This window comes from Quercus lobata, chromosome 9 (genome assembly GCF_001633185.2).
Source record: "Quercus lobata isolate SW786 chromosome 9, ValleyOak3.0 Primary Assembly, whole genome shotgun sequence".
Classification (NCBI taxonomy): domain Eukaryota; kingdom Viridiplantae; phylum Streptophyta; class Magnoliopsida; order Fagales; family Fagaceae; genus Quercus; species Quercus lobata.
The window spans coordinates 18,658,173-18,685,910 of record NC_044912.1 but is presented as its reverse complement, the minus strand read 5'-3'; the positions used below and the strand labels follow the sequence as shown (position 1 = coordinate 18,685,910).

Here is a 27,738-nt window from a genome sequence, read left to right as displayed (position 1 = left end):
AGCAAAGAAACCAAGAAAATGTTTAAAAAATAAGAATCTTCGTCTCTAGTTCAAGCAATAGCAAACCAAGCCTAACACTCTTTAAGCCGTAAAAAGTTGTATGACCCATGTCATTTTCTCAAACACATAATTATCAGAATCTAACATTTAATATTAGTACATTTATCTTTTGAGGAATTCCATTCTTCCTTATTGGCCAAATCGATTTTTTTTTTGTGCTGCAAAAAAAACCAAGAAGGGCCTCATCACCATGTCTCAAGGGGTACAATTGCATATTGAGAAAAGTCATGTAAGTTGTTCTCTTTTATGTAATACATAACATGATTAAGTGTAGGTCTTGATCTAAATAGAATTATTAAACCATTTTATGCACAAGAAATTGTTAAATTTGGGTCCTATCTTTCATTAACTTCCTAATTTTATAATTTCTTATTAAGAAATACATTTTAATTTTATATGAGACATATGTTTGTGCAGGTGGTGATGGATAATGGCATACTAAAAGTAAAATTATCAAAGCCAGGTGGAATTGTTACAGGGATAAAATATAATGGCATAGACAATTTGCTTGAAGTTCTTAATGAGGAGGTCAATAGAGGGTACAATATGGCTCTACAATTGTTCTCTTTGTTTTCTAAGTGGGGTCTTAAATTTTGTTGATTTTCTTTTAAGGGTCAATGAAAGCAAGCAATTTAAGGTAGTTTATGCACAATTTAGTTATTAACTATTTTGAATGCAATATATATGTAGGTACTGGGACCTTGTATGGAGCGAAGCAGGAAGTACAGGAACAACGGGTACATCTGATGTGTATGTTAAATACCTCTACAGTTTTACATATGCTCAGCAATGAAGAAAAATGACCTCTATTGCTTCTTCTCATTCTAACTTTGCTTTATAATCCAATTGATCTTTTGTTCTTCTTCATCCTCTTTTTTTTTTCCTCCTCCAACCTTGGTTAGCAGTTTGGTTATTTTCGTCATAATTTCTAAACAAAGGTTGAATTCCATATGGTTTTTTCTTTTTTCTTTTTTTTGGTGTATTAAGGATCATCGATCTATGCAATTTAGAGAAACTTAGAGAGAAAAAAAGGCTAAGAAAACATTGCAATGATAATTTATGTGATTTGACCATGTGTCTGCATCAACAAAAGCTACAACTAATATATTTTTCACTATAAAAAAGAATAGGCTTTACAACACACACATATATACCTATATTGTCCCTAGTTATATATAACCATAATTTGGTGCAATAAAATTGCCAACACTTAACTTGGTTCTTTTTTCTTTTTCAAATTCGATTGTTACAATGGAGGAATAAAGGTTTGAATCTTGAACGTTTCTATCAAAAGCACTAGAAAATGCTAGTTGAATTATAAAATCTTTTTTTATTGACAATTTTTTTTTTTTTTTTTTGGGAGAATTTTCAATATCCTTAATGAACCATGGAGACAACAACTATCATTCGACCCTAACATAGCAAACTTAAATCAAAGTGCAGTACCAGTGGGCCTCATGGGCTCCACTCCGTTGCATTTAGTTCTTGCTTTGTCCATAACAGCTCTATTATAGAGATCACATTAATCAACATTACTTTTTCATTATTAATATGAGTCACCGTTTTTAACGTTATGCATCAAATATTGTCAACAAATTAAGTTGGTGAGTTCTTTGTATGACTTTTTTTCTTTTTCTTTTTTTGAGAAGCAACTACTTTCATATTTTGGTTTCTTCATCTCTATTATTAAGAAAAGCAATAAATATCATGCAGGATTAAAGGAACAAGTTTTAGGGTTATAATGGAAAGTGAGATGCAAGTAGAGATCTCATTCACAAGGTTGTGGGATCCCTCGCTTCAAGGCAAGTCCGTCCCCTTAAATATAGACAAAAGGTACTCAATCAACTCTTAAAGTATTATACTGTTATCTATCAATATATATATATATATATATATATATTAAAAATGAACTCTTTAGAGTATTAGTTTATGCTTAATGATGGAGTAATTTTATTGGCGCAACTTTTTTTTAATAATTATTAAGGTGATAAGTTATAATTACAGTAATATTACTTTTATATAAATTTATTATTGGCATCATCTTTTATTATGTATCAATCCAATATGTCATGATAATATTTGTGAAAAAAATTTAAATTAATGATGGTGACATATACACATGATGTTTCAGGTTTATAATGCTAAGTAATTCCCCGGGCTTCTACACCTATGCCATCTATGAGCACTTAAAGGAATGGCCTCCTTTCAACCTCCCACAAACTAGGATTGTATTCAAACTCAGAAAAGACAAGTACACAATAATATTGCCCTTCTACTTTAGTCAAATTAATTATTTCTTACCTTTTTTTTTTAATAAACAAATGTATCTTGCCTGTTGATGGAAAACCAAACTTAATTCGGACATCTCTAGAATAAGGGGGTGTTTTTTTTTTTTTTTTTTTTTAATAAATAATTTGATAATTGAGAGAAGGGATTTAAATCCTAAATGTCTCAATTAGAAATACAAGGAAGTATTAATTGAACTATTAGGCTCTTGGTTAAAGATTATTTTCACTTGATGATAATTGTAAGTCTGTATTCACTATTCACATTAGTTTCTTGTCTTGGTGAATGACATATAGGTTTCACTACATGGCAATGGCGGATAACAGGCAAAGGTACATGCCACTTCCAGATGATCGGTTACCAGGAAGAGGCAAGCCTCTAGCTACCCCAGAAGCAGTTTTGCTTGTTAATCCTGTGGAGCCAGAGTTCAAAGGGGAGGTACCTTTTTTTGCACACATTTTCTCTAAGACTTTGAATCCTTGTATGGTAAGAATTATTGTAAGAAAATTAATTGAAACCAATTTATTATAGACTAATCTCCTTGCATATGTAGGTGGATGACAAATACCAGTACTCTTGTGAGAACAAAGATCTTCGGGTCCATGGATGGATTTGCATGGACCCACCCGTGGGGTTCTGGCAAATCACACCTAGCAGTGAGTTTCGATCGGGTGGACCCATCAAACAGAACTTGACTTCCCATGTGGGGCCTGTCAACCTTGCTGTAAGTGATAAAAATTAGAGTAATATTAAGGATACAATTTTTTCATGAATTTTTTTTAATATAACATGGTCAATTGCGATTGAAAGAAGATCATTTTTCATATAAATACATTACAAAGTCATTAACATCACTTTATTATGCACTAATTATAACTTGCCATTTTAAATAGTTATAAAAAAAATATTTTTGTACTACTGGACTTATTGCTAAAATTGATCGAGTTTGTTTCTCATCGTAAAGAGAATTTAGGTTCAAATTTGCTCAACAAGTAAAAAAAAAATACCGTGCATGCATATGAGAGACTAGCCATGAATTAGTATTTAGTACCAATTGTTGTGATTTATAATAATCTCTAATCGTATTAACCTGATCTAAATGTTTCAACCAGATGTTTCTCAGTGCTCACTATGCAGGAGAGGATCTTGTTCTGAAACTCAATCCCGATGAGCCATGGAAGAAAGTATTCGGCCCTATCTTTATGTATCTTAATTCTGTTACAGATGGTGGTGACCCACTTCAGCTTTGGGAGGATGCTAAAAATCAAGTCAGTAATTTAAAATAGAGAGTTACCAAAATACAACCTTTGTAATTGAGAAGTATTAATTTAAACTTAAATTGATCTTCAGATGATGATTGAAGTTGAAAGTTGGCCATACGATTTCCCTGCTTCTGATGATTTTCCAACTGCTGATCAAAGGGGCAGTGTTAGTGGTAGATTACAAATCCAAGACCGGTAATTAAATCACTTCGGTTTTGTTTTTTTTTTTAACTTAAAACTCTTATATTGAACCTTCGAAAGAAATGATGTCTATTCTTTTCATCTGACATATTTAATAATCGTATCATTTATTTAATTACATAATTTAATACATATAGATAGTCTTTAAATTGTCACATAATGGGTTGGAGGATATTCATCCAACCCAATTTGGAAGAAAATATTATTCAATCACAATTTAATTTCAAATTTAAGAAAATGAGATTGATAGAGATACACTCAAGAAATATTAGTGTGAGGACACAATTTGTAACGACTCGTAACAGTGTTGGGTTCGTACGTAAAAAGACCCAAACAATATCATTTATAGAGCGTGGGTTTGAAAGGCTAGGTCTTGGTCACCAGACGGTAGTTTTTTGTGGTGTTCATACATAATTAAAGTGTGTGCGCCCTAGGAGTCTTTCTCCAAGAGGCGGGTTGGGAGGCTCTGGTTTTTGGCCATTTTTCCCAGCCCCCGCTCTGGATTGCTTCATTTTCCTTTTATACTAGCAAATGTCCCTTATCCTTCGTCCACGTGTAGGGTTCGATTTTCCAGGACTGATACTTGTCCCATCAGCCCATACCCAGAGTGGTTGGGGGTGGTTGTGAAAAGCTGAAGAGTATGGCTCTGTCAGGTGCAGAGTATTGAATGGCAGTAAGGGCAGCTTTCCCTTTGTCCTTGGTCGTTATACTATCCAGCGCACCTGTCTTTATTAACCTAGATATTTTAGATTTTTTCACAAACTGTTCCTATACCATTTTTGCCCTTCCTTCCAGGGAGACCTCGGATATGCCGAGGACAGAATCGTCCTCGGCTACATCTTAAGACTTATTTGGACTTTTATTTCCTATCCTCGGCTATAACCTTCCTCGGCTCGGGCTTTAGGCCCCAACGTAAAAATGGGTCAGGGCCACAAATTATTGGACCCCATAATAGCCCCTCAAAATCCTGCTGTCCGACCTCTTGGTCGGAGAGGAGGGTTTTGATGATGCCACGCCTTTATTGCGGTCTGTTTAGATCTGCCCTTCATCAATGTGGGTGTCTCTTCATCTATCCAGGAAACATACCGAACTACTAGACATTCTTTTGAATTCATTCATGGCACGTTCTTGCCGCTTCATTATCCGAAACGTGCCTTTAATGATTTCCCTTTACGAGACCATTTAAATTCGACGGTTATTGACGGTGTGGGGAAGTGGAATGGGTATATTCTCGTTTACCGATTTTCTTGGAAATTTGGGTAGAGTAAATGCCTCCCGTTCTGCCCTTCATATAAGAAGGAAAGCAAGAGGTTATCTCTCTTACACAGAGCCCTTTCAATCCTTTTGAAGTCTGAAAATCCTTAGCCTCCCCCAGAGTTTCCCTTATCCGCTTGCTTACACCTTGAATCGTGATAAGTCCAAGATGGGAGTGGGAATGAAAAGACCATACCCTTCCCAGAAATGCTACATTCTTGCGAAACTCAGAATGGCTCGGTCAGGGCAGGGATGGGAAAGACTCAAGATACTTCTCATCCTCCTTTCAGTCAAAATCCGAAGCAGGGGCTCGTCGCTTCAAAATTTTGGTACGGCTGAGCTGGGATCACCCATTATCAGTACCAGCCGCTCTCTTATGAGCATAGCGAACATGGCACCAGCGTGTTAGGAGTCAGGACTAACGCGGGGACAAAGTATCCCTACTTCTTCCTCTCTTCCTTCACTGGTGCCTCCTTTTGCCTCTCTTTCTTCTTCTTTCCACCACCAGATCCATCCTGGTGCTTTTCCTTCTTCCTCTTCTTCTCCTCTCCCACCAAGGAAGGTCCTCCTCTCAATATGGGTACCACTGGAGCAGAGTTTGGAAAGACTTGGGAGCAGAGCTTAACAAGATTTCTGTTTGTTTTTTTTTTTTTTAATTGTTTTTGTAACTTATTTTCTATATAGGCTTTGTTTAAGCCCTTCATTGTACGCTGTAACACCTCTTTACATTAATAAAGGTCGTCATTTTCTTGATTTCGTACATTCCATCTCTTCTTTCGAAATAGTTATGCCGTGAATAGACGTACTATCCTGTAACTTTTTTAATTTTATTTTTATACTATGAACGATGCTTGGGGCCGAAATCCCAGTTAATAAAAAGATCTTGCTCTGTGCTTATTGGAACTATCTGGTATAATAATGCCGACTTGAATAAATGGCACTTAGGGCAGAAACCTTTACTGAGAAAATGATGTTTATAATGAACTTAATAAAATTGTTCGGCACCATAATGCCGACCTGAGAAAGCGATACATAGGGCCAAAATCCCTTACTCAGATAAAAGATACTATTATGAACTTATGAAAGTTGTTCGGCACAATAATGCCAACCTGAACAAACGACACTTAGGGTCGAAACCCTTGCTAAAGAAAACATATTATTATGAACTTAACAGAGTTGTTTGGCACAATAATGCCGACCTGAGAAAACAATACTTATCCCAAAATAGCCAAGATGACAGCTGAATGCTCGGTGCGGTGTAGGAGGTAATCATCCGAGGACATATAACCCAAAAATGAACAGCCCCTACAGGTTGCCGAGTAATAAGGCGTTTCACCATCTTCCTAATAACATTCATAGCTTTAACCTCTTTTGGTACTTGATCCGAGGATTGAGCAACTTAGAATTCTTATTAAGTAGCTGACATTTCCATAAGTTTGAAAACTTGATTTTTCCTCTAAGTAGTTGGTTTCTCCATAGGTTTGAGTCCGAGGACCATGCAATACCTTGATTCTGTCCAAAACTCAATTTTTCCTCTAAGTAGTTGGTTTCCCCATAGGTTTGAGTCCAAGGACCATGCAATACCTTGGTTCTGTCCAAAACTCAGTTTTTCTAAGTAGTTGGTTTCCCCATAGGTTTGAGTCTGAGGACCATGCAATACCTTAATTCTGTCCAAAACTCAGTTTTTCTAAGTAGTTGGTTTCCCCATAGGTTTGAGTCCGAGTACCATGCAATACCTTGGTTCTGTTCAAAACTCAGTTTTTCCTCTAAGTAGTTGGTTTCCCCATAAGTTTGAGTCCGAGGACCATGCAATACCTTAGTTCTGTCCAAAACTTGATTTTTCCTCTAAGTAGTTGGTTTCCCCATAGATTTGAGTCCGAGGACCATGCAATACCTTGGTTCTGTCTAAAACTTGATTTTTCCTCTAAATAGTTGGTTTCCCTATAGGTTTGAGTCCAAGGACCATGCAATACCTTGGTTCTGTCCAAAACTCAGTTTTTCTAAGTAGTTGGTTTCCCCATAGGTTTGAGTCTGAGGACCATGCAATACCTTGGTTCTGTCCAAAACTCAGTTTTTCTAAGTAGTTGGTTTCCCCATAAGTTTGAGTCCGAGGACCATGCAATACCTTGGTTCTGTCCAAAACTTGATTTTTCCTCTAAGTAGTTGGTTTCCCCATAAGTTTGAGTCCGAGGACCATGCAATACCTTAGTTCTGTCCAAAACTCAGTTTTTCCTCTAAGTAGTTGGTTTCCCCATAGGTTTGAGTCCGAGGACCATGCAATACCTTGGTTCTGTCCAAAACTCAGTTTTTCTACAAGTTACTGGGGGAATTAACCCCCCGGTTATGGCATGAGACCTTGGTTTTAGGGGAATTAGCTCCTCGGCCAAGCCCCTAGAACCATCCGTGATGCTGACGCTACAAAGCGCAGCCCTTAGTAAAGAAACATAGCCCCTAGTGGAACTTTACGCTAGAACACTACAACCGGCTGTTAGAAATGACAAGAGAACTGTCTCGACCTACCGTCTATGCCAACACACAAGCCTTCCCACAGACGGCGCCAATTGTGAGGACACGATTTGTAACGACCCGTAACAGTGTTGGGTTCGTACGTAAAAAGGCTCAAACAATATCATTTATAGAGCGTGGGTTTGAAAGGTTAGGTCTTGGTCACCAGACGGTAGTTTTTTGTGGTGTTCATACATAATTAAAGTGTGTACGTCCTAGGAGTCTTTCTCCAGGAGGCGGGCTGGGAGGCTCTGGTTTTTGGCCATTTTTCCCAGCCTCCGCTCTGGATTGCTTCCTTTTCCTTTTATACTAGCAAGTGTCCCTTATCCTTCGTCCACGTGTGGGGTTCGATTTTTCAGGACTGATACTTGTCCCATCAGTCCATACCCAAAGTAGTTGGGGATGGTTGTGAAAAGCTGAAGAGTATGGCTCTGTCAGGTGCAGAGTATTGAATGGCAGTAAGGGCAGCTTTCCCTTTGTCCTTGGTCGTTATACTGTCCAGCGCACCTGTCTTTATTGACCTAGATATTTTAGATTTTTTCTCAAACTGTTCCTATACCATTTTTGCCCTTCCTTCCAGGGAGACCTCGGATATGCCGAGGACAGAATCGTCCTCGGCTACATCTCAAGACTTATTTGGACTTTTATTTCCTATCCCCGACTATAACCTTCCTCGACTCGGGCTTTAGGCCCCAACGTAAAAATGGGCCAGGGCCACAAATTATTGGACCCCAAAAGATTTTTTCTCAAACTATTCCTATACCATTTTTGCCTTTCCTTCCAGGGAGACCTCGGATATGCCAAGGACAGAATCGTCCTCAGCTACATCTCAAGACTTATTTGGACTTTTATTTCCTATCCCCGGCTATAACCTTCCTCGGCTCGGACTTTAGGCCCTAACGTAAAAATGGGCCAGGACCACAAATTATTGGACCCCACAATTAGTAATTAAACACTTGATATTACAAGATTGCACAACTAATTTACTTCATTTGAGATATCACACATCTATTGATTGTCTTTACTCTTTATATTTGATCCTGAACTAAAATTTTCGTCTCTTATCTGGCTATAGGGGATTATTTATTTATTTATTTATTTATTTATTTATGGTTTATTTCATCTCTTATGGCCCTTGCCCAGGTTTTTAAGTGATGAGTACATTTCTGCAAACAGTGCTTATGTGGGACTGGCACCACCTGGAGATGTTGGATCCTGGCAAAGAGAATGCAAGGTGATATTAGTTCATCACACGGTTTATTACTTATAACAAGAATATCAACATATTCTATTCTTTTATTAAAAAAGAAAAATGCTAATAGTACTAAAAAAATTGACATGCTAATATTGTGTTGTGTTTAAAAGTTAATTCCCTTCATTTCTACTATGCCATCTGTTTAATAGTTAGTCCTGGAGTAGATGAATAGCAATCTTTCCCTTACCCTTTTTTTTTTGTTGTTGATTTGATTCACTTAAAAAAAATTAAAATGAATATTGTACACATCTTGAACAATAACTTCATTTTTTTTTTTTAAATTTTGTCTTGACAATAATTACATTTAAAATTTTCGAAGTAATCTTGAAGTATAATAATTTTATTGATTCAACATCATCAGGGTTATCAATTTTGGACCACAGCAGATGCAGATGGCTACTTCTCCATCAAAAATATAAGACTTGGCAGCTATAATCTTTATGCATGGGTTCCTGGTGTCATTGGTGATTATAAACATGATGATTTCATTACCATAAACGCAGGTCCTATTCTTTACCTCTGAACCTTTATAAGGGCCAAAATGGCCAAGTATCATTATTTGCTAAAATATGTATGGATTTACCACTGTTTACAAAATGATTAGAGATCTACAACTTTTTTAAAACTCGAGTTAAAATATGTATGGATTTACCACTGTTTGCAAAATGATTAGAGATCTACAACTTTTTTAAAACTTGAGTTTGTCATGAGTTTTAAAAAAATAGCACGGCAAACTTAAAAGCTATTTTTTCAAAGAAATTGAGTTATACAACAAACTCGAGTTTCAAAAATGTGATAAATTGCTAAATATTTCACAAATAGTGATATATTGTTAAATAGTGGTATGTGGCCATTTTGCCCTTTATAAGTTCTCATTTTGTTCATACATTGTCTTATATGAATAACTTGTGCAAAAACAGGCTTTGATATTGATTTGGGTAATCTTGTATTTGAGCCACCAAGAGATGGCCCAACACTGTGGGAAATAGGCATCCCAGATCGCACTGCTGCTGAATTTTACATTCCTGATCCTGATCCAAAGTATATTAACAAACTTTATGTCAATCATCCTGACAGGTCAGCAATTCCTATTGTAAATTGAGTAATGCTATAATTATAAACTATTTTAAAGCATTTTTATAAACTGTTGATTTGACAAATTTTTATAATGAGTCTCATCTAAACTAACCATTAACATCATTTTTTTAAATACTAATATATAACCATTTACTACATCAGCAGTTTATAAAATAATTTGTGTTTATAGTATTTTCCTTGTAAATTTAAAGAGTATAAAATCAATTTTGTATTTGCATTTTTTTTTTTTGCATTAGGGTGATAAAGTCATAAAATCATAGACTTTGCATTAGGAGAGATTAATTTGTTGTTCTAAGAGACCTTGACACTATAAGAAAAAAACAAATAAAGCACATTAAGAGAGTAGGGAATTGTAAATCATTGTTTTATATTGGCAGGTATAGGCAGTATGGACTTTGGGAAAGATATGCAGATTTATATCCTGATGAAGATTTGGTTTACACAGTGGGTGTTAGTGACTATAAAAAAGATTGGTTCTTTGCTCAGGTTACCAGGTGCATTTCTTTCCAATCATCAGCTTATCTTTTATCTCATGATTGCATTAATCAAATAATAATTCAAATTGAAGTTATTATTTCTTGTAAATGATAAAATAGAATTCATGATATCTAGACATTATTGTGTGGCAGAAAATTAAGCGATAACACATACCAAGGAACTACATGGCAAATCAAGTTCGAACTTGACCTGGTGGATACAAATGGATCCTATACACTGCGATTGGCACTTGCAACAGCCCAAATATCTGAATTACAGGTATGGAACTTCAAGATTACTTTTCATTAAATATTAACACGTAATAACTAATTATAGCATGTTAATGAATTGTCATGATGGTTGATTTTTTTTTTTTTTTCTTTTTTGAGAAGGATCATGATGGTCGATCTTTCTTTCATTCGTTGGGATATTATGTTAAAGGGAAGTTTCAAATTAAGTAGTGGTATTAAGTAAATGATTAATAAACACAAATTGGACACATCTTAACTTGAGCTTCAGTTTTTGAGTTGAAAAAAATAATGTTTCCAACATAATATTCACATACCCCATCAGCAGACAATGATCTTTAGATCAAAATGACATGTTTTGATGATTCTAACGAAGACATCTAGAGTACAACTTTCACTCTCCACTTAAAAGTGTCAAAATTTTGAACCAGACATATAACCCATAATTTTGTGTCTAACTTGTATCTTACTTAATTTTAACCAAATCCGACATATACCTTATATATGCCGGAAACACGAGATAATTATTTTACCTAAGCAACTTCCCAAAACTGTTCTTCTAACACATTTCCTATAACTCTAGCTATGCATGTGGACTTACACCCTATTGATTTTGTTTGACTGATTTTTGAAAGGTTCGAGTAAACGATCCAAAAACAAGTCCTCCCCTATTTTCAACTGGAGTAATTGGTCATGACAACACAATTGCTAGACATGGAATTCATGGACTCTACCGGCTGTACAATGTCGAAGTACCACCCACTCAGCTTGTGGATGGGCATAATACCATTTTCTTGACACAAACAATGGCCTCCGGCGAATTTCCAGCTTTGCAAGGGATTATGTATGACTATATTCGTTTTGAAGGCCCATCAACCTCTAATTCCAAGAAAAAAACAAACTAGGTTTGTATAGGTATATATATAAATCTAGGTTTGTATAAGTATATATATATATATATATAAATCTACATTGTTGCATATACTTTATAGAAGAAATATCTTTTATCTCCAATAATTAATTAATTAGCATATAGAACAAATTGCCTTCCAACAATGGGCATAAAGATGATTGTATTTTATTTTGAAGATTTTATAATTCTATAATTAATAGCTTTAATAATTGCAAAATGAAAAATATTTTTTGTATGCTATTTCATCAAAATTGGAAATGGGCTATTGGGTAACTTTACCAAGAGCCCACTGGCCCAAAATGACATCAAAAATTAAAAAGCTGTAATTCCTACAACATATTTGTTATTTGTTATTAGATTGGCCTCAAACTAATTAACATAACAAAGTATCTCATATATGATGTATCACATCGGATCATGCATATATGAAAGTCCCCCTAGCTACACGCTAGTGTTTAGGAACACTGTATTGTTGTAACTGGAAAACGTGAGTTAAAGTTTTCAGTTATAAAAACACACACATGCGTATAAGTACAATTGTACAAATACAAATACAAACTTTACCTCGAACTAGACCACAACCACCCAATTTGAACCAGTTTTGCACGTGTTAGTATGCACTCGCCAATAACGTACTTTAAAAAAAAATAACAGTAACTTTCTTTTTTAACTTTTTAGTTTATATATATATATATATATATGTTTATATATAGTTTTTAAACCTATTTTTAGTTTATTTGTTTATATATAGTTTTTAAAACCTCTTTTTATTTTTGGTAGAATTATCCTTTAACTAATTTTTAATACTAAATAAAATTATTATTTTTTCTTTATAAAAGTATTCAAATGAACACTAGCCACATTTGAAGAGTTAAGTCCTCTATAATCATCGGCCTGATTCACCATCACTTTCATGACAAAATCATCCTAAATAAATTAAGATTTGCAACACCATATCATCCTTCCTCATTGGTAATGAGCCTCCATATTTCCCCTTTTTTTATGAAAGCCAAAAACATACTTTCATTAATTTGTCATTTCTAATAATACAAATGTCGTGTACAACAATTAGTCAATTACATAGATTTGTCAAGTCTCTTCTTGGTTTCCTCGGCAGCATCAGTAGCTTCAACCTGCATCTTAGCAGCCTTTAGATCAGCTTCAGTCGCTTCCCTCTCCTTCTTTGCCGTCATTTTTTTCGCCTGCTTCCAATTTTCCCATATCAACAAAAGGAATCGATCATTCGGTCCCCAAAAAGTGTGTGTAAAAGTGTATATATTTAAATAGGGAATTAAGTTGAAAATAGGTGCATAACTACTTAGGGTCCGTCTGAAAACAGTTTATGTTTATTTAGCTGAAACTGAAAACTCTTTACTAAAAGTACTATAGATAAAACTAAAAGGTAGCTAAAATAATATCGTGGAACTCATAAATAAGTGTAATGAAACCCATAAATAGTAACCAAAATAGGCTAAATAGTAAAAAGAAAGCTGGTTTTTAAAGCAATGCTAAACGCACACTTAATCTTATCCCATCTTGTCCATGGGACAATCCTTAATTCTTTATTGAATGTGTCATTTGAATAAATCTATAACATTAATAAAGTATACCTCCATTTTGTGGGGGTAAGGCATCTAATTAGTGAAATTATGAACAGATAAGATACTAAAATATAAGGGTAGGAAAATTGTCAATACACACTTCTTGTTATGCACACAGTACACAAGTTATTTTTTAAATTAAAATCCTGACTTGAAGTGTGTGTAATGGCATAAATGTATACTCCATATTATACCATCATCCAACATTTGTTTTTTCTATGAAATATTTAAACTTTAATATAAAGTTAAGGAACATTTTCTTTTTATGGGGTAAGTAGTAAGTAGTAAGTACATAATAGTAATAGCGAACATGGTAAGAGAGAAGAATCTAATAAAAGAAGAGAGTGAAATACGTACCAGGCCAAAGAAGAAGGCTTTGACATAGCTAAAACCCTCTTGCACTGAAACTGCGAACCAACTACAATCCTTCTTCAACCGTGACGTCGCTGAAATTTCTTGTTCTCTCTTCGTGGTACTTGCGGCTGTTGGCGGTGGCGACGACCTGATCTCTTCCATTACTCTCTCTCTCTCTCTCTCTCTAACAAAGCTGTGGTGGTATGTGAGAACTGAGAAGAGAAGAGAATGGTGCTGAATTTTCCTCCTTTAAGGCCACGACGCTTACACGTTTGTGCAGCTCGCTCTACGTGGCAGCTTTAGAGCTCACCCACAACTACATTCTCACGCCAGCGAAACAAAAGACTATATGACTCGTGCTTGAAAATTGAAATATTATCTTGTGACTAGTGGGACTTTATGGGATACTCTTCATGTGCCTCGAAATCGAATCAAGCTCAATGAACAATGATCTTTTTCTTTTCTTTTCTTTTCTTTTTATTGGGCTTAGGCCCAGTTAGCAGTAAATTATGGAATGGAAACAAAATTAAAGAGAAATCACATTAGAAGGTCAAACAGCATGCTTGTGTTGTCGTGATGTAAATGAATGTCCTAGTCTCCTAGTACTTAGAGATAATCTTCTTGCATCCTTAGGAATAGGCACATTTGAATGAATAGGTATATCCACCCAACAGTTACAAGCTTATCCAAATATCATTTATTCACTATAAAAACAAATATTGCTTTCGTGAAACAATATTGTCCATCAAGTGGGATTATTGTCTATGTGAAGGTACATCATATTATGGTGTAATCACTCATCACAACCACATACCAACAAAAAGCATGAATTTCATTTCATTTCATTCGAAATAGTCAAAATTTTTCATTCTAATTAATTAACCAGTACGAATCACCTATTTATTCTCTATCGTTCTAAATTTTGGCCCATTCTAATCCATTCCACTAAATTTTATCTGATATGGTGATTTCGGTTGATAAGCCCAAGACGGTACGCCAAAATAAACTAGTATCGAAATATTCTATTTTAATGCACAAACCAAAATAATGTCAAAAAAATACTAATATAACACATGGAAAATTATCTTAATTGTTTGGTTAAACATTCCTCTTCCAACATATGGGACCTACAGTTGTGTGTTCTTAGAAATGATGATTTATGCTATGGCTCCATGAGATTTAAAAAAAAAATCTTAGATAAGCCCACCCATCTATGAGAGAGAGAGAGAGAGAACCATGAGATAAGTTTGGGCCGTATTTTTCCTTAAGTCCTGTTCTTTCCAATCCAGTCTTGGCCCAAAAATATTATCGTTATTAGTTTTCTTTGTGGCAGGAAACTAATAACGATAATATATTTTTTTCCTATAAAAAAAAAAAAAAACGATAATATGTTTTTTACAGAAAAAAGCAAAAGCGGAAGGGCAAATGGGTCATTTCGTATATTTCTAGATCTGTCGCGTCTATATATACCCCTAAGCTACAAAAACTAGGGTATAAAAAGCCCCAAATCTCTCCGCCCAAAGTTTCTTCGAAGACTAAACGTACAAACGAGACGAAGAAGAAGAAGAAGAAGAATCACAAGCTCAACACCAAAAACCAAAACCAAAACCATCTGTAACCTCTCAAATCTCATTCAATTTCTTCTCTCTTCCTTCAAATCATTCACATCTTTTACTCTTTTTCGGTTTTTCATTTTCAATTTTCAATTTTCAATTCCAATTTTTATTTTTTTTCATTTTTCATGATGAGTGTGTGTGTAATTGGTTCAGATCGTGTGCGGTGACGGAGAATGGCGACGTTTGAACTGTACCGTAGATCGACGATCGGGATGTGCTTGACGGAGACTTTGGATGAGATGGTGAATAGCGGTACGCTCAGTCCTGAGCTCGCCATTCAGGTTCTCGTTCAGTTCGATAAGGTACAGTTTTAGGTCATTCATGGTTTTGCGCTTTGCTGGTTGTGTATGAGTCACTGTTTTTTCGCACTTTGGAATCTTTGTTTTAATATTATTTTTTAACTTTTTTTTTTTTTTAATTTTTTTAAATATTATTTTTAGTCTATGACTGAAGCTTTGGAAAGTCAGGTGAAAAGCAAGGTCACCATTAAGGTAAACTTTTTATTTTATTTTTTCCTTTTTCAAATTGAGTTTATGTTATTGTTGAATTTTGATTATGGATCAGGTAGTGTCGTAGTTTTTTTTTTTTTTTTTTTTTTTTTAATGAGATAAATTTAATGCAATATTCACCTATTTATAGTAACATTTTTCATGTTATTGATGAGAATATAGAAAACTATAATTATTTGAGATTCTTTTCTCAAAAAAAAATGAGATTCTGAGAATAATTGGTTTTTTTTTTTTTTTTTTTTAAAGCGTCTTGTTTGGGTTGCGTAGCATGCTGGTTGTTTCTGTTTTCAAGTTGAAAATGACAATGGTGAACTTTGTTGGGGGAATATGCCGTATGTAGAGGGGAGCAGTTAATGCACCAGAGAAGAAGAGTGAGCTGATTTTGATGAATAAGAAAATTTAATTAGAAAAGAAGCTCAGTATGCAAGAAATATACTAGAGGAAGAGTGAGCTAATTTAAGATGAGAATGAAAAAAGATAGAGGAAGACGTAAAAAGTCCATTTGGTTAAGCGATTTGGGAGTTTAAAAGCACGTTTTTAAAACCCAAAATGATGTTTCACAAGAGCAACTCCTTATAGCTTTTTTTACAAATACTCATTTTAAACCCAAAATGTTATTTTGCAGCAGCTTATACAAACGCACCCAAAATAATATCAATAGTAGTTAAAAAGAACTTCTTACAGAAGGAGGTGACATATATTATGATTTTGGATATGATAGAACACATAGAAGGGCTAAAAAGAAAACATTAATATATATATATATATATATATATATACATGTGGCCAACTCAGATTATCACAGATCTCTAGCTCACTCCCAAAGTTTTGGGATTAAGACATGGTTATTATTGTTTTTGTATATTATACTTTGATTATTTATTTTTCCCTAATTCCCCCAAGGGAAAAAGGAAATTAAATTTATTTTGGAAATGGATTTTCAAGTGCTATCAATTTCCTATACTCTATTATAAGACATGGGTTCCTTATTATTATTTTATTAGTACAATTCTTAAGTACAATTCTTCAAATAATAAACAGACTAAAGAGGTGCACCTTTGAATTCTTGAGTAATATTTTCTTCTTTGAAAAACACTAAATCAGGAGATGTGTTATGTCCCATCACATTTCAAATGACAGAATCATGAATTGGTAATATTATTAAGGTTTTTTATTTTCTGCTGAAGAACTATAATTGGAGACAGAAAATTGATTAAATCAGTTGGTATGAGTTTGTCCTGCCTTGCTATTATTCTGTCAAATTTAGGGTGGACCTATTTTAGTGGGTGCTTTCCATATTTCTCTTGCAAGTCACCAGTACTTCTAAAGTTGCTTGCAGATGTTCCTAGGTTCCTGGCTTAAAGAAGCATTAAAATAAAAAATAGAATAAAAATTACACTCTACCTGTGGATTACATTTTGGTTTTGCGCTTGTTGACTTGAATGACTCAGATTTTCATAGCATCAGAATGAGATACAATTATTTTTCTTAAATTTTGGATTAATTGTCTGCTGTTAATGTTAGTGGTGACAAATTGCACTTGCAAGGAGTAATTGCTTATAGCTTATAATCGTCTCCACTTTACAACAAAGGTGCTTATTAATTGTTAATCTATAACTTGCCTTCATGTATATATGTTCAGAAATACCTATCCAAAAAAATTTATATATGTTCAGAAATAATTATATTGTGATATCTAGAGTTGATTTCTACAAGCTCTTTTGAGAGAGATTTAAACAAAATGATATTAAAATGAGTGTATGGCTATCAGATGCAGATATAGATAAAATAAAAGTAATCAATTTCAATTAACAAAAAAATGTACCCAATTGGCAAGCCTTCTAAAAGAAAAGCATACATCAGGACACCTCAAAGTCCTTATCCACTACCAACTTGTAAGGGGAGGACAAGTGGTAATGGCAGATGCTTTCATGAGACCAAAAAAAAATTGTTCTTTCCTCTTCAAAGTGCCAAAAATAGCACAGAAATGTAATGATTGATTCAGGAAACACCCACTTCGTCACCAATTGAACAAAGGAAAAGCTTTAAAGAGCCAAAGTGAAGTAACATAGAGTGGAGGTATTTGATGTCTGCCAATAAGCTCTTGTTCAAATGGCACCTCTTCCCTTGTAAGAGTAAGGTGTTGAGTAAGGTTGTGGGTTCAATAGTCATTGGGTGTGTATAACTTGCCAATAATAAATGAAATAAATGAGTGAGATGCTGTTGAAGTTCTCTGCAGTAAGCTGAGCATGGTGAACTACCTCCAATACTGTTTTCATACATGAGTAATGTAGACGAGAGAACATTCCAGTTTTCTGTCAATGGTTCTCATGTAAATGGCTTCGCTTATTTGATCCTTTGTATTCCTTTAAGGCTTTAACTATAGGATTATTGGCTATCGTTTTTGTTAGATAGATATATGGATATAAGTCATGAAAGTGACATTGTACAGTTATGGCAGAGATAATTTTTAAATTTCTAGGACAAAAAAAAAAAAAAAATATTGTTAAATTTTCTATGGTCATAAATTAAAACAATTTGACCATCCAAGCATCCCTAAACAATAGTGTTACGCTATAAAACCTTGTTATGCATTTTAATAGGGTTGTGTACATATTTCACGCTCAGATGGTTGTAGTCTAACACTTGAGTGTACCCCATGGTACAGTTTAATAAGTGTCTATTACTTTTTTGGAATTTGAAGTTTTTATTTTTAATTTGCATGCATTTAATGACTATTGTATATATCAATATATGTATGTATGTCTGTCTAGTTAGGAGTATCTTAGAAGTATTGTATTTGCTTATGCTTTGCTATAACCCCTTCTAGAAGTTTCCATGCTACTTATTCTTTAAAAGGAAAGTCGAAGCATTTTGACTCTTTAACTTATACAATATACTGTCAAAATTTCATATAGGTGTCATAAACGTCTATAAATCTCTTCTCTACTAAATTGCTTGTTTGTGTGTGTTTCCTTTAAGGATCCTATTACATGGCTGCTGAAGTGGAAAAATCTTTTAAGAGTTGTTTATGAGCAAAAGAGTAAAGAAATTCCATTTGTAGTCTGTTATGCTTAATATGGAAGAGATATCCACACGTTATCAAAGTAGAATGTTGGAGCAGAACACACTGATTGCCTTAATTGCTACAATTGCTATCTTTTTGCCCTTCTTGTAGTTATGATTTTGGGTCAAAGTAGAATATAATGAATAAAATTTTGCATCTCACTTGAGTCAACATTAATGTGGTGGTTGATTCTTACCCGCTGCTTTGATTAGGAAGACTAGTATTTGAAATGTTAGGCATGCCAGTTTATGAAATGCATCATGTGATATGGGTATCTGAAATTTTGTAAATTCCTGCTGTTATTGGCTATTTATTCTTGAGTTTTGAATACATTATCTTTTCATAACACTTGATTATATTTCTGCTTAAGTTTACGTCTTAACAAGAAACATAGGGTTGAGTTTCTCAGAGATTCAGGTACCATATATTTTGTTCTTTAGCTGACAAATCGCTACTAATGTCAGTCTGGCAATTTCCCTTTCAATTTTATTCCTAGTTAATATATTGTTATGATGGACTGTGCTAGCATTGCAATGTGATATCGGAGCCGTTTCTGATACTTTATTCCTTATTTATCTTACAGGGACATCTGCACACTTACAGATTTTGCGACAATGTATGGACCTTCATCTTACAGGATGCTATATTTAAGAGTGAGGAGAACCAAGAAAATGTTGGCAGGGTGAAAATAGTGGCATGTGATTCAAAGTTGCTCACGCAATGAAATGTCTGAGGACAGTGGTCTGTTTAATAACAAAAATTTTATTGCCCCCCTATTGGTAGTAATGGGCATATGGTGGCAAGGAAGAAAAGTTGGAGTTTGTATTATTACCTGCAGGAACTGGTAACAGTGGGAGATTGAATATAAATTGTAAAGCCATCACACCCTTGAGATTTATAGTTATTTGATGTTACATGGATTATGTTGCAAATTTATTGAATGAATCTTTGTATTTTTATTTTTTTTTGTTGTAAAGTAAATTAGTTTATTACTTGGAAAACAAAACAAAACAAAAAAAACCATGAAGGCTACAGCAAACTTGGGAGTTGGGAGATACTATGGCACTCAAGAGTCAAGACAGCACAAACCAACTAGCTGACTCTTGAGTCTTGACAGTCCAACCAAAAGAAGATACTATTAAAACTTCTTGTAAATGTTTTTTCCCGCACACTTCTATTCGTTTAATTAAAATTAAATTCTTGGGGGAATTGCATTTCAGGTTTTTTAAGTTCTTCTAATGGGATATAGAATTGTTGTCGTTTCATCAGAGAATTGTGGGATACACAAACTGTGGCTTTTAGTATCCTCTTTCTAATTGGAGCATAATCAACAAACAAACAAAAAGCGTCCCGAATTTTGACTAATTTTCTGCAAAGAAGTAAGGAAGTTTGGTCTTGTAAGAAAATCGAACACTCACGATTGACTGTTGAGACTTGAGATTGGTTCCCAAAATCTGTTAATTTGTGGCGCATGGCCAGTGCTTGGCAGATTTGTAAGTCCAAATTTATACCCTATATGTGATTGGAGCCAAATCAAGCCACAGACTCATCAAACCTAGTTTGAAAATTAACTAGCTATGAAATAAGATTGAGTTTAGTGCTTTTTAAGTGAATCTTGAAGCAGCCTCTTAACTGTTAATCTTCGAGCAATTCAAATAATATTTACACAAGGGAAAGAAAAAGTTTAAATAGAGTAGCATTTGGCAGATTTATAAGTCCAAATTTATACCCTATATGTGATTGGAGCCAAATCAAGCCACGGACTCATCAAACCTAGTTTGAAAATTAACGAGCTATGAAATAAGATTGAGTTTGGTGTTTTTTTTAAGTGAATCTTGAAGCAGCCTCTTAACTGTTAATCTTCGAGCAATTCAAATAATATTTACACGAGGGAAAGAAAAATTTTAAATAGAGTAGCATTTTGCTTATATTGGCTCGAAAGTTGAAACAGTTACAAATCTCAAAAATAAAAAAATAAAAATTGACTTAGCTATCCATTTTGAGGAAACCCATGTTTTCTGAAAGTTAGTTCATATTCAACATATTATGAGAGAAATTAGTTCTCAATTATGGACATGGTTTTTTTTTTTTTTTTTTTCTAAAATAAACCTATCATATCTTTTGTCAATTGCCATCATGTTATTACAATTTAAACCACATGAAATATGCTGCTTAATTTATGGCCTGTTTGAAAGTTTAGAGAGGGAGGAGAGTAGAGAAGAGGAGAGTAGTGGAGAGGAGAGTAGAGGGAAATGGTTCCCCTCCACCTTGTTTGGATATTTTTAAAATTAGTAAGGGGGAAGGGAGTAATTAGCCCTTCCCCTTGTTTGGATGTTTTAAAAATTAGGATGGAGAGGAGAGGAAATGATTAAAATAGACAAATTTACTCCTATTTGAAAATGGACTTGCAACATTGGTCTATTATTAATTTAGAAAGGGTAAATTGAGAAATTTATCTAGTCAATAATTTATCTACTCTACTCTCCCTCCAAATCTCTTCAATTTGGGGGAATTAAAAATGAGGGGTTAGAGGTGGTTGAAACCCTTCCAAACCTCTCCAAACTCCTCCCCCTCCTTCCTTAAAAAACTTCCAAACAAGGTAATCGAATTACTCTCTCTCCCTCTACTCTACTCCCCCTCCTTTTTTAAACTTCCATATAGGCCATTAGTCAAACCAATGTAAGGTTAACTGAAGGATTATTGAGTCCCAATAGGAGCTAGTAATCGACGATCTGCTCATATTGGTGACATTATTGTTGCTGTAATCAAGGAAGCAATACCAAATACACCTCTAGAAAAATCCAAAGTGATCAGAGCTGTAATTGTACATACTTCTAATAAGAGATGCAAGAGACTACTAGAAAATCAAAATTTTATTAATTGTAGAATTATTTTTGAAAGCAACACGAATTATTCTTGAAAGTAGTAGCATTCTTCATTTTGATTGCACTCAGAGTACATCTTGCCTCCTGCCACATTCAAGAAAAGCAAAAGGTTCAGTTTATGAAAGAATAAAAAATAAAACCAAAATATAAGTAGAATTAGAATGAACATTTCTACTAAATGAATTCAAAATTATTCTTACAAACAACTAACATTGAAAACATGAATGGTTTACCTGTTGCTTAGAAGAGATCCAAGTTAGAGAGAAAACTCTTGATACTCTAACAAGAACAACGATCTTCGTTTTGGCTTTTGATCGGCTTTGACACAGAACTCTTTATAACCAAAAATGTTCCCAATAAGTTGAGCATTCATCCTGAAGAAGAAAATTTTCAAAACAGAAAGGTATTCCATCAGCTACACTCTCTAACTAAATCTTTTTCTATAACTCACTAGACCAATGATCAGAATAGGTGCTGCACTTGGATTTATATAGGCCTAAAGGCATATTTTCATATGCTTCATATGCAACATTTTTAGTTGTAAAATGTTATCCATCAGGACATGGTATACCCAAAATTTCAAGACTAACAACTAATAAATTTATTGTTCCTATTAACCCTTCATATTTGCAAAAATATCCCAAGATAGCCTACCAAAATTGGCTAGAACTCATAATCCTGCATGATTTATTTTTCAATTGTACACCAAGGTTTCCTTCTTAATCTTACGCAAGAGACAAGTAATTACACTTGTAAGATAAGGAAGAAATTTTATCGTGTATGTATTCATTAAAAACTTAAAAAGGGTGTGAGGTTCATTGGATCAAAACTCGAAAGCAGATTTTGCACCTCATTCATGTAGCATCATCATCTAAGAGTTCTCTAATAATAAAATGGAGAGAGAGAGAGAGAGAGAGCATAATATTGGAGATATGGTATATTTTGATAGCATTTTTTTTTTTTTGGGGGAAAATTGATAGCAAATATTTATTTCAAATTTTTAGCCCCCAAAGTAAAGACATATTTCAAAATATGGTCATGTTAACTGGTGTCCCTAGGGTAATTGTTAATAAATTATATTAGGAAAGTTTTAACATCACTTTCATGGGAAATATAAAAAACTGTCAGAAAAATTAATTGTTTTATCATTTTTCCATAAAATATTTCAAAAACTAGTTCCTAAACCAATGCCCTTCAAAATATTATATATTTATATAATAGAATTTGAATCACTTGCATCCATTTCTACATATTATTAGGCATTGCATTTCTGACCTTATAGTTTATAGAGAATTGCTGTCCTTCATGCAAAATATAGATGGTACGTCGTTAATGTCTTATTGAAAGTCGAAACGGTGTCACCGGAGGAAAATGTAGAAAACGACCCAAAGTTTAGCTCAAAAATGGGGTCATTTGGTGAAAAAAAAAAAACCATTAAAACACATATCAAAACTAAGGGTATGTTTGGATACCACTTATTTACTGAAAATTGAAAACTTAATGCTGATAACATTATAGCAAAATAATTTTTAAATGTGTGAATAGTGCTATGGGACCTAGATTTATATTAAAATCTATGTTTTGATGACTTTTGTGGGTTTGTGAACAGTACTGTAAGACCCACATTTTTTCAACAAAACGCACAAACGCAACTCTTCTGTCGCTATCCAAACACAGCTTAAAAGTGGTTGAAAATGTTGTTTTAAGATGAGTATTTTTTTTTTAAAACAATATGTTTTCAGAGAAAATATGTAAATATTTGAAATTATTTTTGTTTATTTAAAAAAATCAGTAAGAATAATATTTATAAGTTCCATGCCAATCTAATTCCAGTTCATGTCTTCCATATTTTAACAAAAATTTACACCACATTAGACTAAATAGTAAATTACACCTTTTAAATTTGGATGAGTTCGGTGATATTGCCTATTAGGATTACATCTCCCCTTTATTGTTGTAATTGTTAAAATATAAAAAATTGGATCATTTTAATTTTATTTTGTAATGTTTAAACTTTTAGAGTGATTAACACGCTATATTTCATCATTCCATTTATAATTGATTTGATATAAAAAAATTGATGGACAAAATTGAGACAATTAAATATATAACAACATACAAAAAATGATCTTGTAGCTTAATTGACACTTTTTGATATTTCCAATTAAGACATTTAAGGTTCAAAACCCCCCACCTTAAACTATGGAATTATCAAATAGATATACACACAAGAAGGAAATCAAAAGGGCAAAGTTTGGCTAAAAATTTTGTTGTAGTCTAAGGTTACAACTTTATTCAATATCTTTTTATTTGATGTGAAATTTAACAAATCCACCATTAGATTACATTTTCTTTTTATATCCTCCATGCATGCAAAATTTCTCAAAGACCAATAATTAATTGCTATATCATCAATTAATTGTTTAAATTGCAAGTTTTTATAGTCTAAAATTATGCATAAAAAAAATTTTATGAATCATATAATAAATAATATTCGATTGACACAGAATTTGACATGTGCGTAAAAGTATAAAGAACATGCAATCCAACAATAATTTTCAAAATATGTAGCAATTTAAAAAAAAATAAAAAAAAGTTGAACTACGACCAAGTTTGTAGTAAAATTTTTTCCAAATTAAAATACCGTCATTCATCTTTGGAGGATCAAAAATGTAATTTAGCCTTAAAAAAATGTAGTTGTTTAGCATCAGCTTATAAGCTTAACTTTTAGTTTTTAGCTTTTCTGTACAGCTTTTTAAAATCTCACTTTATCCCGCATTTTCTCAAACTTTCAAATTTTTTCAAGGTACACACTTTCATCAAAAAACTAAATAAATTGTCCTCAAACAAACATATATAGTAGTGTGCAATGTGATATCAGTGCCAATTCTGATACTTTATTCCTTATTTATCTTACAGGGACATCTGCACACTTACAGATTTTGCGACAATGTATGGACCTTCATCTTACAGGATGCTGCATTTAAGAGTGAGGAGAACCAAGAGAATGTTGGCAGGGTGAAAATAGTGGCATGTGATTCAAAGTTGCTCACGCAATGAAATGTCTGAGGACAGTGGTCTGTTTAATAACAAAAATTTTATTGCCCCCTTATTGTGAGTAGATGGGCATATGGTGGCAAGGAAGAAAAGTTGAAGTTTGTATTATTACCTGCAGGAACTGGTAAACAGTGGGAGATTGAATATAAATTGTAAAGCCATCACCCTTGAGATTTATAGTTATTTGATGTTACATGGATTATGTTGCAAATTTATTGAATGAATCTTTGTATTTTTACTTTTTTTTGTTGTAAAGTAAATTAGTTTATTACTTGGAAAACAAAACCAAAAAAAAAAAAAAACATGAAGGCTACAGCAAACTTGGGAGTTGGGAGATACTATAGCACAAACCAAGTAGCTGACTCTTGAGTCTTGACAGTCCAACCAAAAGAAGACACTATTAAAACTTCTTGTAAATGTTTTTTCCGCACACTTCTATTCGTTTAATTAAAATTAAATTCTTGGGGGAATTGCATTTCGGGTTTTTTAAGTTCTAATGGGATATAGAGTTGTCGTTTCATCAGAGAATTCTGAGTTGAGTCCAAATTTTTAGACTCTATATATGAGTGGAGCCAAATCAAGTCACGGACTCCTCAAACCCAATTTGAATTAACGAGCTGCGAAATTAGATCGAGTTTGGTTTTTCTTTGTGAATCTTGAAGGAGTTTCTTACTGTCAAAAACTTTGAGCAATTTTAAGTTCTATAAACAAGAGCGAAAGAAAATTTTTAAATAGAATAGCGTTGTGCTTATATCGGCTCGTAGCAGTTACAAATCTCAAAAATGAAATTGACATAACTATTCATTTCGGGGGGACCATATGTTTTCTGAAAATTGGTTTATATTCAACATATTATGTGACTCACATAATGTGAGTAATTAGTTCTCAATATATGGATATATTATATCTTTTTGTCAATTGCGATAATGTCTGCAGTCTGCACAATTTGAACCACATGAAATATGCCACTTAATTTAGTTAAACCCATGCACAGTTAACAATATAATTATTATGTCCCAAAATGAAAGTCACAACAGATTACAAGAAAGTCTCAAACTTTTATTAATATTTCAATTATTTTTCCAAGCAAAGGGAATTTCTCTTGTAATGAATATATTTCTCCATGTTGCTTGCACTCACAGTACATCTTACCTCCTGCCACATTCAAGAAAAGCACAACCTTCAGTTGATGAAAGAATAAAAAATAAAACCAATATCTAAGTAGAATTATAACTAACATTTTTACCAGATGAATTGAAAACTATTCTTGAGAAAAATTAACATTAAAAACTTGATTGGTTACCTGTTGCTTAGGAGAGATCCAAATTAGAAAAAACTCTCTTGATATTCTAACAAGAACAACGACCTTCGTTTTGGCTTTTGATCAGCTTTGGTACAGAACTCTTTATAACCAAAAATGTTTCCAATAAATTGAGCATCATCATGAAGAAGAAAATTTTCAAAACAGAAAGGAACTCCATCAGCTACACTCTCTAATTAACTCTTTTTCTTTAACTCACTAGACCAATGATCAGAATAGGTGCTGCACTTGGATTTATATAGGCCTCGAGGTATATTTTCATATGCTTCTTATGCAACATTTATAGTTGTAAAATGTTATCCATCAAGACATGGTATACTCAAATTTCAAGACTAACAACTAATAAATTTGTTGTTCCTATTAACTCTTCATATTTGCACAAATATTCTAAGATTGCCTACCAAAATTAGCTAGAACTTATAATCCTGCATGATTTATTTTCAATTGTACACCAAGGTTTCCATCTTAAGCTTACGCAAGAGACAAGTAATTACACTTGTAAGTGTAACTTGTAAGATAAGGAAGAGATTTTATCGTGCATGTATTCATTAAAAATTAAAAAAAAGGTGTGAGGTTCATTGGATCAAAACTCAAAAGCAGATTTTGCACCTCATTCATATAGCACCATCATCAAAGAGTTCTCTAATAATAAAATGGGTCATGTCCAAAAAAAAAAAAGCAAAATTATAGATAACATAATATTGGACATATGGTATATTTTGATAGCATTTTTTTTTTAAATAAAAAATTGATAGCAAGTAGTTATTTCAAATTTTAAGCCCTCAAAGTAAAAACATATTTCAAAATATTATATATTTATATAATAGAATTTGAATCGCTTGAATCCATTTCTACATATTGGGCATTGCATTTTTGGCCTTATAGTTTATAAAGAATTGTTGTCCTTCTTGGTCAAGCAAAATCTAGATGGTATGTCGATCTTCTTCTCTCTCTTTTTTTCTTTTTTTCTTTTTTTTGTGGGGAGAATGACGTTAATGTTTTGTTGAAAGTTGAAAAGTGTCATGGAAGGAAAATGTAGAAAATAACGCATAGTTTAACTCAAAATGGAGTCATTTGGTGGAAAAAAAAAAAAAAAAAAAAAACATTGAAATACATATCAAAACTCAAAAGTGGTTGAAAATGTAGCTTTAATATTTTTTGAGAGAACATATGTAAATATTTGAAATTATTTGTGTTCATCTTTAAAAAAGTCTCAAAAAATAAATGTCAATATTTATAAGTTCCGTGCCAATCTAATTCCATTTGATGTCTTCCATGTTTTAACAAAAGTTTTACACCATGTTGATTAGACTAAATTGTAAATTACATTTTTTATTTTAATTTGGATATGTTCAGTGATACTACCTATTAAAATTCACATTTTCCTCCCTTATTGTTGTAATTACCAAATTATAAATAGAAATAAATTTGATCATTTAAATTTTATTATGTAATGTTTAATATTTTAGATTGATCAATATATTATATTTCATCCTTCCATCCATACTTGATTTGATATTAAAAATTGATGTACAAAATTGAGACAATTAAATATATAATAACAAACTAAAAAATTTATAACTCAATTGACACTTTTTAATATTTTGAATTAAGACATTTAAGGTTCAAAACCCCCAACTTGAACTATTGAATTATCAAATAGACATATACACAAGAAGAAAATTGAAATGACAAAGTTTGGTTACAACCTTGGTTGCAGCCTAAGGTTACAACTTCACTCAATATATTTTTAATTAATGTGAATTTTG

At 33.1% G+C, this 27,738-nt stretch overlaps 3 protein-coding genes across 4 annotated transcripts; 2 read left to right on the top strand and 1 right to left on the bottom strand.

Moving 5' to 3' along the window:
- Positions 1-65: 65 nt before the first annotated feature.
- Positions 66-11,752, top strand: LOC115960726 (probable rhamnogalacturonate lyase B). Of its 2 annotated transcripts, XM_031079704.1 has the most exons (15): positions 66-289; positions 478-599; positions 751-810; positions 1,774-1,893; positions 2,192-2,311; positions 2,643-2,784; positions 2,900-3,070; positions 3,459-3,614; positions 3,697-3,803; positions 8,712-8,802; positions 9,185-9,326; positions 9,744-9,900; positions 10,299-10,415; positions 10,551-10,677; positions 11,282-11,752. In XM_031079704.1, exons 1-15 carry the CDS (start codon positions 251-253, stop codon positions 11,549-11,551), a joined length of 1,941 nt encoding a protein of 646 aa, XP_030935564.1. In that variant the 5' UTR covers positions 66-250; the 3' UTR covers positions 11,552-11,752. The 2 variants fall into 2 exon arrangements, with proteins under 2 accessions (XP_030935564.1, XP_030935565.1); XM_031079705.1 differs by lacking the exon at positions 2,192-2,311.
- Positions 11,753-12,603: 851 nt separating this feature from the next.
- Positions 12,604-13,851, bottom strand: LOC115960728. Its single transcript, XM_031079706.1, has 2 exons — positions 13,518-13,851; positions 12,604-12,761 (listed from the first exon to the last, which is right to left on the bottom strand). The coding sequence occupies exons 1-2, from the start codon at positions 13,674-13,676 to the stop codon at positions 12,636-12,638; spliced, it is 285 nt and encodes a 94-aa protein (XP_030935566.1). The 5' UTR covers positions 13,677-13,851; the 3' UTR covers positions 12,604-12,635.
- A 1,160-nt stretch (positions 13,852-15,011) lies between these two features.
- Positions 15,012-19,638, top strand: LOC115962118 (transcription initiation factor IIA subunit 2). Its single transcript, XM_031081002.1, has 4 exons — positions 15,012-15,128; positions 15,284-15,432; positions 15,571-15,621; positions 19,290-19,638. Exons 2-4 carry the CDS (start codon positions 15,304-15,306, stop codon positions 19,428-19,430), a joined length of 321 nt encoding a protein of 106 aa, XP_030936862.1. The 5' UTR covers positions 15,012-15,128; positions 15,284-15,303; the 3' UTR covers positions 19,431-19,638.
- Positions 19,639-27,738: the final 8,100 nt, after the last annotated feature.